The sequence below is a fragment of the Prinia subflava genome, chromosome 9, assembly GCF_021018805.1.
Source record: "Prinia subflava isolate CZ2003 ecotype Zambia chromosome 9, Cam_Psub_1.2, whole genome shotgun sequence".
Classification (NCBI taxonomy): Eukaryota; Metazoa; Chordata; class Aves; order Passeriformes; family Cisticolidae; genus Prinia; species Prinia subflava.
The window spans coordinates 13,925,311-13,942,464 of record NC_086255.1 but is presented as its reverse complement, the minus strand read 5'-3'; the positions used below and the strand labels follow the sequence as shown (position 1 = coordinate 13,942,464).

The following is a 17,154-nucleotide window of genomic DNA, read 5'->3' as shown; positions in this document are numbered from 1 at the left end:
ATTTGTAGGCCAGAAGGTATTTCTGTGAGAGCAGGAATTCCTCTGCTGGTAACAGCTACAACATTTCTTGACAGGGGAATTCAGCTGTGGAATTTTCTGGAAGAGCAGGCAAGGAAGGTGTGGGTTGTGCAAGAGTGCTGCAAAGCCTTTGCAGGTGCCATTTTGCTCCCAGCCTTTAGAATACTGCCCCCAGAGTTTCACCAGCAAAAGTTAAGAAATTCCAAAACTTCCCATGGCTCCTGAAGTGCAGGGTGCTCAGTGTTCAGGGTGTGTCCACCTTACATCCTGCTTTAGAGACTGAAGCATCTGCCAGACATGGCCAGAGGGCCAGGATAGGACAGGGTGCAAGCAGGGACTCCCCCAGAGCAAAGGAAGCTTCTTGGTATGGGACAGCAGCAGAACAGGAGGACGTGGTCTGGGGGCAGAGATACTTCGAGCTGTCTGACCTTGTCTTTTTTTCCTTCCAGTTACTACATTGATGGTCGAGTGGCCAAAGTGACAGATTTCCTGAAAACACGGCTGTTAGACACACTCTCAGACCAGATCAGGAAAATCCAGAAGGTGAGGGGGTGCAAAGGGTCTGCAGGGGCAAGGGGACACCGTGGCTGCAGTGCCTGGCTGTGGCACAGCTCAGCATCAGCACACTCCCAGGGGAGCTGGTGTGGGGAAGGAAGGGAAGGGAGCTGCTGGGCCCCAGTAAAAATGCAGCCAGCCCTCATTCAGGGCATGGGGTGACACACCAGGCAGCACAAACTTGGCCCCAGGGTGGCATGAGCAGTGGGCTTTGAGGGAAGTGGCCATAGGCTGCAGCACAGCATGGGCTGTGCAGGTGTGCTGGGACACAGGCTGGAGGCACAGGGCAGGAGCAAACATCATGCAAAGCCCTGCTGAGGCAGCTGACTGGCTTGAATCTCCCCCTGGCTGTTCTTGAAGGGAGCAGTGTATAGCGAGGGTGAAACTGAACTTGCTCCCCAGAACAAGGAGAGGAGCGAGCAGCCAGGGGGTACCAAACCCTCCTGAGCACAGCCAGTGCCACATCTGCTCAAGAGGGGGCTCCTACCACCACATCTTGCCCCACTTGCTCACAGTGCCTGGAAATCTTGCTTGCAAAATATTGACAGTTGCATTCCCAGAGTGATTCTCACTGGTGGAGAATTGTGACCATCATGAACTAGTGTCCTTTATCCCTGATGATCATGTTTGTGATGACAGTGTCAAAAATCCCAGCTGTTGCTGGCCTGTGGTGTCAGCCTGTGGCTCTGCCTGGCTCATGAGTACTCCTTTCCTCACTGGTCTGGGGGACCCAGCTCACACCTCCAACAATGGGATACACGACAGGGGCTTTGCAGGGTCCCCCTGCTTTGGCTGATAGAGGGGCCAGGGCTGAGACTGACACACTCAGCTGTCAGTTTTGGAAGAAATAAGCAACACCTTGAGAGCAAAAAAGGCCTTAGGGACTAGAGGAGATGTCCATCCATCTGTCTTGTCTAGGTTTTCAAATCTTACCACTCACCACAATGTCTCACTTGTAGTTCCTGCAGAGAGAAACACAGAATGAGAAAACAACTCAAAGAGGCCCTGGGAAAGGGGATGAGAGGGTCAGTGAAGCAAAGCCGGAGGAGAGAAGTCGTTTGCTGAGCCCTCTGGCACAAGCTGGGAGTCATCCATGTATGTGGATGCTACTGCTGCTGTGGGGGAGGCATGGCACAGGGGCCAGTGGAATCGCTGTGGGGCAAGCAAGAGTCACCAGCTGACCCAGCCCCCGTGGGTATAATGCCCTGCCATAAGTGGTGACGTGTCCCACCTCTGCTGTGGGTTGGAACCTGCTGGGAAGGGAGTGGGACTCCACCCATCCCCACACCAGAAGCAGCAGAGCTGCCCTTGGTGAAGTTTAGGGGAACCCTCACACCCATGGGCCAGAATTTGGTCTGCACAGGGCAGGGCTGGGGAAGGCTCTCCTGGGAATGCCAGTGTGGCTGAGCAAAAGCACAGCACTGGGTGCTAATAGCCTCCAGCTTGGCTCTGAGTCCGTGCATCCTGCCGGGGCTGATTAGAGCAGCTGGACTTGTCCACTTCCCTGTTTTATTGCTTCCTCTCAGACCGGGGAAGGTGGCGGGCTTAGATAATTACAGGCAGGATGCCAACACCTCTGGGGCTTCAGTCAGGGCTGTCGACTCTCACAGGCTGTGAGTGGGAGGCAGCCCAGAGCTGGCGTATTTAACATCTTTGAGGGATCCCAGTCCATCCAGCACATTCCAGTGCTCCTCACTAATGGGGCAGGATCCATCAGGCTGCACAGAGTGCTCCTGGGGCTGCTGGGTTTGCAGACATCTGGTCTTGGGAGCTTGTCACCCAGCCTGGAGAAGTGGGATTGCAGGAGAGGAGACAGGGTGTGGTGCCGAAGGTTGCCTAGGCTGGGAGAGGGCAGCTCTGGCCATCTGAGCCCTTCTGTCCCTTCTGGAATCTCACAGGTGTCTGCACTGCTGGCTGAAGCCTTGTAAGGGATGGGCCAGCATGCTCAGATCTGCATGTCCCACCTGTGCCATGGACCCCTCAGGAGGCCAAGCAGCCCCTGCTCAGCTGTGGGACTGTTTGTGACTGGAGGAATCCCACTGCTTTCTCCTTGGGTACCCACACGCCTTTAATCCACACGGCTCCAGTACATGGCCCAGTGCTCCCACACTGCAGAGCCATTGGGGCTCGGGGGTTACCCATGGCTGGCAGCCCCCTTGAAAGGGGGTATGGAGAGCTGAGGTGACATGAGAGGGCAGACTGTGGGACAGAGTGCATGGGGAGACCTCAGGGGAAGAGCAGGATCTGGGACTGGGAACATGAGAGTATGTTTGGGAGCAGCTCCAGAAGGTGCGAGGGGATGTGTGGCAGTGGCAGGAAAGAGTGTGGAATAGTCTCCCACCACCCAAGGTAAAGACAAAGAATGACATGCCATGGCCAGGCAGGCACTGACTGCCCTCCAGCACCGTCACCAAAGGTCTCCACAAGCCTTCCCATGAGACATGAGATGTATGCCTTGGCTTTAAATCCCAGGTTCACCAGAGTAATTTTGGTTGCTTTTTTTGTCTCATGCAGGTAGTGAACACGTACACCCCAGGGAAGAAGATCTGGCTGGAAGGTGTTGGCATGACCTCAGCTGGAGGCATGAACAACCTCTCCGATTCCTATGCAGCCGGGTTCCTGTGAGTGACACTGGCTTGCCAGCACCAGGGCACTGCCACCCTCATGGGCTCTGCAGGCTGAGGTGCTGCAAAGGCACTGCAGCTGGAAGAGGGCAAGCTCCAGGCCCAGAGACCCCCTCAGCATTCCCTGGCAGCCTGAGTATTGTTAATTTCTCCATTTCATGCCTATTACCCCTCCTCAGCTCTGCAATCCATTCTCTCTCCTTTGAAGCTACAACCCTTCCTGGCTCCTGGGGTTTGTCCACTGGCACAGCCCCATGGCCTGGACAACCTGCTGCAAAGCCCCAGTTCAGATCCTCAGAGCTGGCTGTGGTCACAAAAGATGGAGGAAGGTTTTCTAAGCTTTGCAAGGAAGCACAGGGACATGCCTGGGCTCTTGGGGCTGAGGCAGGTTGTGAGAGTTGAAGATCTTTCCCAGGAAATGTGAGAGGACAGGCCAGTGCAAAGGTCTGGTCCGCCCTGCTCAGACAGAGGGTGCAGAGTGCTGGCAGGCTGGGGGAGCACCCTGGGCTCTGGGCAGAGGGCTGAGATTTTGGGGTGCAAACAAGGGCTGAGGCACGGGTTTGGGATGTGCAAGTTGGGCACAGCTGGGGCAGGGGAAGAGACATGCAGGCTTACTGGGGCAAGAATAGCGGGGGCCAGGTAATGCCCAGCTCACAAAACCATCTGGAGGCTTCAGCTCAGGAGCTGGAGCAGGGACCAGATTGGATGCATGAGAGCAGCTGTGTCACTGGGACCAGGCAGCCCCCATGGTGTTCCCTCCATGGTGCCCTGGCTCTGTTCCCTCTGTCCCCAGGTGGCTGAACACGCTGGGCTTGCTGGCCAGCCAGGGCATCGACGTGGTGGTGCGGCATTCCTTCCTCGACCACGGCCACAACCACTTGGTGGACCAGAACTTCAACCCCTTGCCGGTAGGTCTGCCCAGGGAGGTCACGCTGGTGCTGGCTTCTCCTTGCACATTTTGAGGGGATTCTCTCCTTGTGGCCTCTCTGAACCCTGCTGGAAAATGAATAAGGAAGATCTGTTCCTCACAGTGTTAATAGGAGATGTTAGTTCATGTCAAGTGCAACATGTCTGAGGCAGATGGGAGAGCGATACCTCTGTAGCTGAAATTTCATCTAATGCCCCAGGGCTGTTAGCACAGGAGGGAGGCTGGTACCACTGAGGGGTTCCAGGGCAGGCTGGTGAGTTGGAGGGATGGATGGGGAGGACAGCTGGATCATTCCTGCTGAGCTGGCCCAAGGGAAGCCAGGCTGGACCTTCAGCACCTGATTTCAGATTTCTAGAAACCAAGGTGAAAACTTCACAGCAAGCAATGGTCCTCATCAGTGCCCCACAACATCTCTCTCTCTTCAGAAACACCTGGGCAGAAGGGAACTCCCAGAGCACATGCTGCTGATAAGGAAACCATATGAAAAATCCTGTTAAAAGTAGCAGGTTTCCTTTTCCTCTAGGGGTTAGTAAACATACTGCCCTGTAAGCAGAGAGCCTGGCGGAGCAGCTGGGTGCTCTGCATCTCTCCTAGACAAGATTTATTGGTCCATGACCCAGCAGACACTGCCAGCAAGCTGGGGATCCCTGTTGGAGATGTGCACAACCCTGGCACTGAGCCTGTCCTTGATGCTATGCTGGGATCTCAGGGGTGGTTGCAGGGGAGCAAAGTCGAGGGAGCTGCATCTCAGTCAGCTCTGCCTACTCAGGCAATGAGAACAGCATCCCTGCAAAAGCATCCCTGAGCATCAGGCTGGCTCCAGAGAGCAAACCAGTGAGCAGGAGAGTATGGCCCACCGCCTGTGCTGCTCTGAGTATCTCCTGGGGCACCTTGGTCTGCTCCCACATGCAGCCTTCCAGCAAGCAGACCTGCCAGCTCTGGGGGGCCAGGCTGGGGACAGCCTGGGGGGCTTTGAGGTTTTTTTTTTTTTTTTTTTTAGATGAACCTGAGCTCGCAGCTAGCACTTGATGCATTTCTCCTGAAGAGCCAATTTCCCTGACTAAGCCACATCACCCCCTTTCCCAGGGCTTCAGAGCCCCCTGGTTTGCTCCTGGCTGGATGGGTGCAGGCCAGCCCCTGCCTGCTGGGTGCACAAGGGCAGCAGAAGGCTGTGGCCAGCCCTCCTGGCACAGCGGGGCAGAGGGTGGCCCATGGCCAGCCCTCCTGGCACAGCGGGGCAGCAACCCCAGAGCGGCTGGAAGAAGGAGTGCAGTTCAGAACAGGATTAAAGCCAGGGAAGGAGTTAGAGAAATAAACCCTAGGCTGTTAAACACAATGGAAGTCTTTAACTTGGATTTTGCTGTTGTTTTAAAGATAAATCTCCCAATAAGTAGGGTGCCAATTGCTGTCATGAGTGTTTCCTCACTCTCCCATGTGCTTCAGCACTGATCCCACATCCCACCACTGTGCTCCTGCACAAACTCTGGCAGGTGCTTCCACAACCCCTTTCCCTCCACCCCTGTGCTTATAAAAGAGCCACAGGCAGGTGAAAACAGACAAAGGGTTTAAAAGCTACGAACACCGTAAAGCCCGGCGAGCCCGGGCCGTGACCTGCCCGGCGGGACAGCGGCCGCGCTTTTCCCGTGGGAGCTATCAGGGAGATAAAAGCCGCTGGCTGTACCTGCGCGGGGCCGCGGCGCTGTGAAATACAATCTGCTCATTAGCTGCCATGACAAAGAGGTTTCTGCACGCCGGCTGGGCGTGAGGCAGCTCTCAGCTGCCTGCTGAGAGAAGGGCTGCACCGGCACGGCATCAATCACAGCTCCAGCTGGCAGCTCCCCAGGGAGCTGGGAGCCAGGCCTGGGCTCCCCACAGCAGTCTTGGCACCTCCTTCTCCTCCCCTGCCACTGCTGCTGCCTCTTGTCCATTTGGAGGATGGTCTCAGGTGGCAGCAGTGTGGCCAACGGGCACTGAAGCTTCACAGCGAAATTAGGAAGATGCTCACATCTCTGCTGGGCTTCCCACACACAGCTGATTCATGAGCTAAGCAGCATCCTGTGGCTTTGGGGACATCTTGCAAGAGACATGGTTGTTGTGTGTCCCTGCAGGTCCTTCACCCATGGAAGGGCAGCTTGAGTGCCCATCCTGGTTGCCAGAATTGCCTGTCCACTCTCCCTCTGAGCTCAAGTGTTTTACTGCCTTGTTATTTTTGAGATCACATTTTACGTATGGTTGGAGTGCTTTTTCTTCCTGAGTGATTGGGGCAGTCAGCTGTATAATAGTCAGAGAAGCCCTTCAAATAAAGCCTTCTGCAGGTATAATAGTCTGCCTGCCTGCACTTAAACTGTACATATGTGGGAGTAAGGAGTGGAGGGAAGGAGAGCAGAAGCAGCACCAATATTCGCTCTTCACAGGGCAGTGCCTTGGAAATGCTGATCCAGCATTTAGTACCTCTAGGATCATTTCAGGCATGCAGCGTACATACTCTATCTCTCTTTCTTTAATATCTCTCTGAAACAGTCCAGAGGGAAGCAATACATTTATTTCACCCCAGGCAGGCGTGAGATTTCTCTTCAGATTCTTACAGAATGTTAAAAACATTTTTCAGTGCTCTTCCACATGGTACTCACCTCTTTTTTATCCATCCTTGGTACTGATTTCTGCTCTCTTAATGTACAGTGTTGTAAGGTTATATCTATGCAGAGAAAAAAGCCTGGGCATATTTCTAGGCAGGGCTTGAGGAACACAAACCACATGGAAAAGCCAAAACTGAAAACCAGAGTTCCATGTCCTGTGTCTCCTCATGGACCTTCCTCTAACGAGTATGGGCAGTGAGACTGACTTTGGTAGACACATAAAAGTTCTCTTCTGCATACAAGATTCATATGCAGGACAAGAAAGTCCTGGAGGGATCAAGGGTGAATCGACAGCAGGGGCTGCCTGCTCAGCTGTGGTGGTAAAAGACAGTATGATATTGCCTGTGAATTGATGATGTCCTTGAGAAAGCATCACAGCAGTGCGAAGGTCTGTGCCCAGTGGTGCTGTGATCAGATGCTTGGATGCTGCGGGTGATTTTTCACCTCCTTGGCTTTGCCCAAAGGCCCTGAGGAGAGCTCAATGGGAAAGAACACTACTGTCGGTCCTGGAGGAGGAAGGACCCTGGGCTCATGCTAGGTCTGTCTGACCTGTCCCGAGAACCTCTGCATTAGGGAACGGGTTGGGGCCCCCAGTTTCGGGGTCCAAGGAGGCAAGGAGCCCTCCGGTGAGGTGCCAAGAGAGGGAGCGGGTCCCCCGGCCGTGCTCCCGCCTGCTGCACGTACGCGCTCCCCGGTGCGCTCATTAGCTGGGCTGGCTTGGCAGGAGGCGCCGCTAATTGCAGCTGAAGGTCCCAGCCTGTCCCGGTCCCTCTCCCGCCCCTGCGCTGCACCCGAGGGGCTCCGCCCGGGCCAGGGCTGCGGGGGCTGGGTCCCCTCGCCCACCTGTAGCCGTGCCCACCCTGGGGTGCCGGGGGAATCCAGCGGTGCTGCTGCACCCGCGCATCCGCACATGCACCGCGGAGCCCCGCGCTGCGCACCCGCAGCCGGCAGAGCTGCCGGGGCGGCCTGCGGCTGCTGCTGCCCCGCGGGGACCCGCGGCCCCAGGCACGGCCTGCGACAGGGCGGCCAGGTCTGCAGCGAGCAGGAGAGGCACAGTCCCTACTCTGGGAGTGACAAAGGGTGGGGGTTCAATGGAGCTCGCACACACACATGAAAGCTGTTCCTGGTGACTATAAATCCGCTGCGCGGGTGTCTGGCACCCCCATCCGCCCTGCACGCTAGAGCACTGACTGACTCTGGTGGGAGTGATGCCGGCAGACAGGGGTGGGAGAGGCAAGGATAGGCAGGAGCTGTTGTTAGAGGATGTTTTCTCTGGCCATAGATGGGAGGGATGAAATCCCAGGCAGTTCAGGTGTGCTTGGGGGAAAAGCTCTCCCATGAGATGTCAAGCTCAACATGGTCTGCTGAAGGGCAGAGTGGAAAGGGTGCCCTGTGGAAGTCTCCCAGAGAGCCTTGGCAGAACTGCCTGGAGCAGGTTTGAGCAGAGCATCCACTCCACCACCTTGTCCTTTCTATCATGTCTCACTGAGGCATTGTCTTGCTGTCTGCACCCTCTCTCCTTCTAGGAGTTCCAGGTTAGCTCTGAGGATCATTTTAGCTGTGAATGAGGAGACAGATTTAAAGCAGCTAAATTCTGCTTGCTGTCACAGTGGGTTAAGGGGCCTTTCCCTCTTGGTGCACCAGAAAAAGGTCTCTGAAGTGCATATGCATGGACCCTCAAATGGATCAAAGCCATGCTGCGGCTAGCAGCTCTGGCACCCACCCACTGGAGCTGCAGGACATGTGCAGAGCTGGAGCCAGACTGTTCCTCCTGCACTTGAGTCTGGGGCAGAGACAAACTCCATCTGGGACCGGCAGCAGCAGCTTGTCTTGGAGGGATGGACACAGCCATGGCTCCCATCTCCCAGAGGCACCATTCTAGTGCTAAATCTGCCCAGTTGGTTACTGAGCCAATGCAGGGCTGTGAATGAGGTGGGACAGAAAGACCATTTCCAGACTGGATTTGTGTTCTGGAAGAACAGGAAACAGAAAATTTGCATTTGGTTTCCAAGCCCTCTGATCTGGCAACTCTGCTCCCTTCCTGTAGCCTGCATCACCTGGACCCTGTTAAGGAGAGGTGATGACAAAAGAGAAATTTGCCTGTGCTTCCATCTGCTCAGATCCCAAAAAGGTGGGGAGGCCACCAGCTGGAGCCAGACTGTGATGGACAGTAGGCAGGGGTCATGTCCTACTCACCACTTTCCTGTTTGCTGGGCAGGCTGTCCCCTCAGTGCCACTGATGCCTGCCAGCAATTCCTGTGGCTGCTGCTCCCACAGTAGGAATTTTGCTGTAGACCACTTGCTTGAGAAGAAAGCTGCAGGAAGATGTAAAGACATAAGGTAACACAGGAAAGAGTGGTGTGAGATGAAGTGTTTGCAGCCGTTAGAGCAGGAAGGAAGAGGATCAGCATAGGGAAACCAGTAGGTGCCCAGGCAGAGATGTCAGCAGCTCCAGAGGAGTGGCAGTGGGGCACTTGCTGGGACATGGCCTCAGCAAAAAAGGGATTGGTCAGTGTTGGCCATTCCTTCCATAGGTGGAGGTGGCTGGATCAAAGCAAAGGTCTGTCCTGCCCAGAGGGGCAGAGCAGAGGGAAGAAGCAAGGGGCCACTTCACTGCAGCATCTCTGTGTGCTGCCTCCTCCTCCCCTGCTGGTACCCTCAGTCCACTTGAAGCCCCCTGGTTTGGGGCTAGAAGGAGCCTTGTTTCCCACTCATAGACAGTCTCTGGCGTGTCCTTTGTGGTGCTCACTCACAGATGCCCCAATACAGCAGCAAATGTTGTAGGAGATTGCTCATTCTTTAGAACCTCCTCACAAGGAGGGGGCACACACGAAACAGCAAACAGATCATGTCCCTGTGGGTGAGGGCATGAGAGCTCATGAGGGCAGCATTAATGTCTGAAGCTGATGATTCTGACTTCAGAAAATGTTGTTCCCTTTGGGATGAGGCTCTGCCCCACTCTGCTCGTCACGGGACCTTGTAAAGGGTTTGGCTGAGAAAATCTTGAACTCCCACTTAAGAAGGACATAAAACTCAGGGATAATGTTAAAAGCAGCATTATCCAGCCTTGCTGGATGAACAAGCAGCTATGGCTTGAACAGGATGTAAGGACCTCCGCAGGGAGAAAGCTTTGGATGCTGAGAATCTCTTTAATCTAGTGGAAAAAGAAAGAACAAGAACCACTGGTTGGAAGCTGAAGCCAGACAAATTCAAGACAAAAATAAGGAGTGGGATTGTTAACAGTGCGGATATGTAACTGCTGGAACAGGCCTCCTGGGAAGTGGCAGCTTCTCCATCTCTCCAAGTCTTCACAACCAAAATCACTACTTTTGTGTAAGATGCTTTTTTCAAAAACAAGCCATCAGGCTCAAGAAAGGGATAAAAGAGCAAAGCCCTCTGTCCTGTGATGTTCGGACCAACCAGCCCTTGTCTCCACACAGGTTGCTTTACAGGACTGTGTAAAAATGCAGATGGAGGGGCAGGAATGGAGCTCTCTGTAACAGGCTGTAGAAACTCGAGCGTGTGTCAGGCACAGGGGAAGGACTTGGGCAGCTTCAGAAAGCTGGAAGAAGCAATAAGAAGTGGAATAGGGTAAGCAGCAGCCAGCTGATGCTGCTGGTGACTTGGGAACATAAAGCCATGCCCTGGCAGCCCCAGCCAGAGGAGGTTGTGTACCACGGACTCACAGCCTACTCATTTGAAATTCAGCTGCCTTTGCTGGTTACAGTCCCCAGGAGACTGAAGGGCTATGGCTCTTTTACTCTGGTTTTATGGTTATGGAAACGTCTTCTCACATGTGGAGAGGACACAGCTGAACAAATTCAGGTGAGCAGCGGAGCTGCTTTGCTGCCCCTAGGAGAGAGCACAGGGATAAGTCCTGCACTTCTGATGGCTCTGCAGACAAGAGGGTCTGGCTAATAGTTCTGCCTCAGGGTCTGCCTAATCAACCTTGTTTCCAAAAGCTGAAGTCTCTAAAATTTCTGCAATGAAGTAAAATGTGCAAAGAGATCAAGTAGGACCCTCTGGGATTTCCCTCTCTAGTGGAAAGCTTGTACTGTTCACTGGCCCCGTGGGGCTCAGGAGATGAGGCTCCCTGAGCTCTGCACATCAGCTCTCTCAACACAAGCACCCCTCCTGCCCACAAGTCAGGGGTCCCACACAGAAGACCTCCTGAAGCATAGGAAGGCTCTGCCTTCAGGTGCTCCTCACCTGCAGTACTGCTTGATGGGTCTGCAAAGTACTTAAACCAAGAAAGATCCCTCGATTCCCATGGGACTAATAACAAACCAGATTCCTCTCTGCTATCCCTCCTCTACTGCTACAGCTGTATTGCTGGCTCAGCCCTCACAGCAAGAGTCTTCTGTGACTCCAAAAGGCAAATCCTTTCTGCAGTTGCACCAGTTGGAGCAACCTGTCTCCCTGGACATTGCTGAGGCTCTCCCTGACAGGATGTTCAGCACCACACTGCACATCTTTGCAAGGCACGGCCAGCCTGGGGAACTTGCTTGCACAGGGTGTGCCACATGGCAGTGGGTGCCAGATGCTGTCAGGGGCTGAGGAAGAGGTCACTGATCTGTGGAAAAGCCACCCTGGTTGCAGCCAAGCTGGGTTACAAGAACAACTATTTCCCAAGCTGGTGCCATTTGAACAGGAGCTGGTAGCTGCAGGAGCCCAGCAGCCCGGGCATGATTTTGGCCAGGGTTCACTCATGCCAGTGGAAAGAGCAGCCCTGGAGCACCAGCCCAGCTGGGGAAAGTGTCTGCCCTCAGCAGGTTTGTTTCAATCATGCTAGGTGTGTGTGTGTAATTCATCATCCAAGTGCTTGGTGTCACCAGATCCTGGTAATTTATTGCAAATAATGTGAATTCGGCCCCTCACAAAGTGGATTTGCGATGATGCGAAAAGCTGCAGCTGTCTTCAGTGCTTCCCTGCAGTGAGCTGAGGAGCTCAAGTGCCTTGAGGCTGGTGCTGACGACTCCTTTTTCAGCCCCAGGTCATTTTTCTGGCCCTCCTTTGAACTCTCTTTGTTTTTTTCACATCTTTCTTGAAACTGAGACTTTGGAGCTAGCTTTGCCAGCAAGGCAAGGTAAAAAGCACTGCTCTCCCCTCACCTCCTGCAGATGTTGGAGGGATACAGTGGTCCTTGCATTGCCCTGGAAGCATTGACTGTGCCAAAATACTGCACACTCAGCTGTGATCACCTCGTATTTTGCAGAACTCACCCTAAATGACTGCTGACTGTCTTGTCCATCCCATGGCACTTGCATGGTTTTTCTCAGAAAAGCTGTGTACCCTTAGCTGGACCAGAAGCTCACAAAACATACTCTCACTTTCCAGTGAGAAATCGTCTGTCCTTGCGCCCAGCTTGGGAGATGCTGAGTGGCACAGCTCTGCCCATGAGCCATCATGGCAGGAGCCTGGGGCTCAGTGCTCCCAGCTCTGCAGGGTTATTCAGAGCATCCTTGGGAAGAGCATGTGCTGAGACGTGAAATTTGGCAGCAGCTGGGGCAGGTCATGGGGCTGGGCAGGCTCCCAGGAGACTCCCACATTACAAACCTTGCTGCTGCTGAGCCTTGAGAGTGGAGGGACACTGATGGCACAGCAGCAAATTCCAGGAGATCACCCAGCCCGGACGGGTGGGTGCTCAGCTGGAGGCTGGAGCTGCTGGTGCCAGCTCGCCATGGAGGCAAGGCCATGGAGAGCCCCCTGCAGAACAGCTCTTGAATCCATACAGAAATTCTGAGGGCAGACACTCAGAGTCTGGAGATATGGAAATATGGAGGGCAGGTGAGAAACCCCAGGAGAGCTTCTAGAAAATACCTAAAAGCCTGAACTGACAGGCAGCTCAGGACACCAAACTCAGTTTTAACTTAAGACCATGGGGCTAAACACTGAAGCCTGTCCTTTTCTTTGTCCTCACTGCAAACTCAAGTAGTTACTCATTTAATGACTCTGCTAATCAGGGTGGCTCTCCAGAGAGACAACAGTTCTGTTTCTCCTGCCTGCTGTGAGCCCGAGTAGCACAGGCTGCCACTGCTTCCCACAGAAGCTTGGTGCAGGCAGGGACATCCTCAGGCTGTGGAGCAGCCCAGCCAGCCAGCAGGGTCAGGGACAGAGGCATGGCCTCATTGACAGCACACATAAGAAGCATGGAGCAACTGCAGCTCTTTCTCCCTGAGAGCTTTGGCCTTGTGGCTGAGCCGTCTCAGGCTACATGAGCCTCTCCCTTCACTCTCACATCTTCTTTGGGGCCCAGAGTTTGCAGAGGAAGCAGTTACCAGACTGGTGTGGCACAAAGCCCCGTGGTTTTGGCTGGGAGTAACAAGAGGAGAAGAGGTGGTGTTTCCTCCAGCATTATGCCAAAATCTTGCCCAGAAAGTGAGAAGTGTGTCTGGATCTCTCTTTGGCAGACCAGCTAAATGCTGATGGAACAGATCAGCTTCTGCTGGACTGGAAAGAGCATGGGGTTGGCACTCCAATTTAGCTGGTGGATTTTCACCTCGTGCTGGTCACTGGTGCCCCACTGCTCAGTTTTATATGCTGACCTCTTTACCCAAAATGCATGTTAATCAGGGGCTGCATGAGGGTTCCCCACGCACAGGATGGATAACTGAGTCTACATGAGATATCTGCACTTCCACCTGCCCATTCTGCTCTGCATCCTGGGGGCCTGGAGATCCCATTCCCAACCACATGCCCTTCTGGGATGCAAGACCCCTTCACACTATCCTGACCATGCAGGGCTCTCCTTGCCCTTCCCAGGCACTGTGCAGAGCCACAGAGTGTTCAATACTCATTTCCTCCTCACTGTGCAGGTCAGACCTGACAGGCAGAGCAGCCCCTGGTGCTAGTGTGACCATCACTGCTGGACGTTTGACATTGCCAGCAGGGAAGGGGGATTATCCCAATCGCCCTGGGGCACATGGCCCCTCTAGGACATCCAGTCTGGGCTGCTCAGAGGGTGTTAATCCCGAGTGCTCATGTGTGTGAAGATGCCTCAGCACTCACAGGCAGCGCTCAGAGAAGCAGGGCAAGAGGCTCTATCTCCCCAGCATCACCTGGTGTGCCTGGAGCAGCAGCAAGGCCAGAGCCCCACCCTGCAAAACAGCAGGCAAGGGCCTGAGCCTGCCCTCTCCCTTCCCACAACCCTGCTTCATTTACCACACACCTCCCAGCTTCTGCAGCGGATGAGTGGGGGGCCCTGCCGGCAGCAGCTTCCATCACCACACAGCCTCCCCTCCCTCCCCAGGGCTTGGGGCCCATCCTGTGTGCTGTGCAAGGCCATGTCCTGCAGGAAAAAGCAGTGTGTGGTGACATAATTAAGGCTGCATCATTTATGCGTGTGTGTAGGGTCTGAGCATTTCCTCTTTCTTAAGTGCTTGGCTTCCCCATGCTCCACAGGAGGTTTTAAAATGGGACAAATACCTCTGGGAAGCTGAGCACCCTGAGCAGTCCCAAAAGTCCCAGTGTGCCACGAACAGAGACAAAGAGCAGGGGAGAGTTCTGATGTGCTCCAGCTCTGTGTTGAGAGTGGGGAAGGAGCCTGCTCCAGAGACATCACCACCCTGTGTGCATCAGCTGGAGCTGGTGTGCAGGTCCACAGCATGGCTACGTGTTGGTCCATGGACATGTGCAAGGGTGCTCATGCTGCTCCCCACACTCTGCAACCCAGCCAAGATCTGAGCTCCTTTAGAGAGTACCTGTGTCTCTCAGCATGGGCAATGTATTCCTCCCTGAATCTCTTTCCTGGAAACATCCATCCCGTTATGGCTTGGGCTGCACAGAAAAAGCTCATCCCAAGACAGACATCTAGCACACAACATTTTCACCCCAACAGCCAAAATTTCTCTAGGCCGCAAGCAGAAAAGCCAGCCTTTCCTGCCCACGGCCTCTGTGAGTAGCGGGGGCTGTTGTGCTGCTGACTGTCCCCTCTGCCCCCCAGGACTACTGGCTGTCCCTGCTTTACAAGCGCCTCATTGGTCCCAAGGTGCTGGCGATCCACGTGGCCGGTCTCCAGAGGAAACCCCGGCCCGGCAGAGTCATTCGCGACAAGCTCCGCATTTACGCCCACTGCACCAGCTACCACAAGTAAGTGGAGCAAGGAAGGCTGAGGGTTACCAGGTGGGATAAGAGGCATTCTCAGGAGATGGGGACCAAGAAGGACAAGCTGGGGCAGGTTGGCTTCCCAAGACACTCGGGTGCTGCTCTGGCCGCTGTCACAGTGAAGGGAGAGAGCAGGAATGGCGATGCTGTTGATGAAAGTGGTGGTGAGCCCATGCCTGGGAACGGGGCGGGCTGGGAGTGGGGCAGCGGCTGCCGGGCAGCCTGGGCAGCAGAGATCAAGGGAGTGGATTTCACACGAGGGGCCCCGGTCGGTCGGGTTACTCGCCAGGCCGCGCTGCCGGGGAGCCTGGCCTGGTTATTGTTTCGCTGATAAGCTCTTTGAAAGCACCTCGGCGAGCCAGGGGGGCGGCCACCTTCTCCACGGACACAAGTTGCTATTGTGGAGGAGGAGAGACTGTTTCTTTACACAGTCCAGATGCTTTCAACATGCCTCCAGCTCGGTAGGAAACCTTGTCCAGTAACTGACAGGTGCAAAGTGCTCTATACCTTTTGTTTGGGGCTGCCTGATCAGGCAGGGACAGAGGATCAGTGTCTGGACCTGTCTGTCAGGTGTCTGGGGTGGCGGGGGCAAACGCCACTCCTGCACAGAGCTCCTCCGTTCTCAGCCTCCTCCTTGCAAGGCTGGGGGGTGTGGAGTGTGGTGTGTCATGGAACTGACACTGTCCTGAGCCATCTCCACTCTGGACACCTCTTATGCCATGTCACTGCTGGCTGAAGAGGTGGGGTTGAAAGGTGTCGCCACAGAACCAGGCTTTGTGATGGGAAGGTGGCATCTCCCTGTGAAAGGAGCAGCAGGATAGTGAATCTGAATGTCTGCACGAGGCCAGTCCTTGCAGAGACCCCCAAGCTCCTTCTTGGAGGTGATGCTTCCTGGGGACATGGCAGTGCAGCCCTCATCTCCCACTCTCCCCCTTGCAGTCACAACTATGTCCGGGGATCCATCACACTTTATATTATCAACCTGCATCGCTCCCGGAAGAAAATCAAGCTGGCAGGGACGCTGCGGGATAAGATCGTCCACCAGTACCTGCTGCAGCCCTATGGCAAGGACGGGCTCCACTCCAAGTAGGTTTGATGCTGGTGGCTGGGACTGCCACCACTGTCCCATCCTCATTGCCACCGCCCTGACCCTCTCCTGGTCCCACAGGTCGGTGCAGCTCAACGGGCAGCCGCTGGCCATGGTGGATGACGGGACTCTCCCCGAGCTGAAGCCTCGCCCGCTGCGGGCCGGCCGCACCCTGGTCATCCCCCCGCTGACTATGAGCTTCTACGTGGTGAAGAATGTGAACGCGCTGGCCTGTCGGTACCGATAGCCTGCGGCCCACCACGGACTGGCCAGACCCACTCCTGCCCCTGTGCACTGCCCAGGTCATGCTGCCTCCTTGGCAGCCCACGCAGCCTCGCTGTGGGGCCGTGTTGGGCAGCTCCACGCCATGCCCTCATCCTCACTCCCAGGATGTCCTCCACCTTGGCACCACTCCTGCCCTGTGACCGCAGAGCTCCACGTGCCCTGGCCACCATCCCACCAGAGCAGTGTGACAGCCAGTTTGCAGGGCCTGCCACCCTCCCTGTGCAAGAAGCACCCGGGCCCTGGTGCCCACTGGCTGCAGGGAGGGTTGGGGTGTTGAGCCCCTGTATATCCCGGGACGAACACCTTCCCCGACCCCCTGGCCCCGCTGCCCCTCGGGATGCCCCTCCAGCAGCCGGACCCCCTCCCCGGAGGCGAACAGTGCTCCGGTGCAGCAAGCGCATGGAAGCAGCTCCCTCTACTGCCGCCGGGATGCCGCCAGCCGGCCTGGCCGACCGCGAGATGCACCGGGCGGGGCGGGGGGCTCCAGGGGCCGCCCCGGGCGGGCGGGCTCGGGCTCCGCGGCGGGAAATGTTGATAATTAAATTATACATCCCGGCGCGGAGAGGGGCGGAGCGGCCGGCCAGGAGCGTGTCCTGCCCGGGAAAGCGGCCGTGTCGCAGGCAGGAGCAGCTGCGACGCGCCCAGGCGCTACCGGAGATGTAATAAAGTTGGGCTCTCAACCGCGCCGATGTCTTCTGTCCGCCGCGGGCCGGGCCGGGCAGGCGGGAGGAGCGGTGCCGCTGTAACACGGTGCGGTACCGCTATCACACGGTGCGGTGTCGCTGTCACACGGTGCGGTACCGCTGTCACACGGTTCGGTACCGCTATCACACGGTGCAGTGCGGTGTGGTGTCACACGGTGCGGTGCCGCTGTCACACGGTGCGGTGCCGCTGTCACACGGTGCGGTATCACACGGT

The 17,154-nt window shown here is 55.7% G+C and overlaps 1 protein-coding gene across 1 annotated transcript in view; it reads left to right on the top strand.

Annotated features, from left to right (window-relative positions):
- HPSE2 (heparanase 2 (inactive)) overlaps positions 1–16,912 on the top strand; it is a 107,515-nt gene extending 90,603 nt beyond the window's left edge. Inside the window, exons 7-12 of the mRNA XM_063405529.1 lie at positions 468–561; positions 3,088–3,194; positions 3,991–4,105; positions 14,704–14,849; positions 15,804–15,950; positions 16,033–16,912. Coding sequence (XP_063261599.1) covers positions 468–561; positions 3,088–3,194; positions 3,991–4,105; positions 14,704–14,849; positions 15,804–15,950; positions 16,033–16,198 — 775 coding nt within the window. The 3' untranslated portion in view covers positions 16,199–16,912. The remainder of the gene's footprint in view (positions 1–467; positions 562–3,087; positions 3,195–3,990; positions 4,106–14,703; positions 14,850–15,803; positions 15,951–16,032) is intronic.
- Positions 16,913–17,154: the final 242 nt, after the last annotated feature.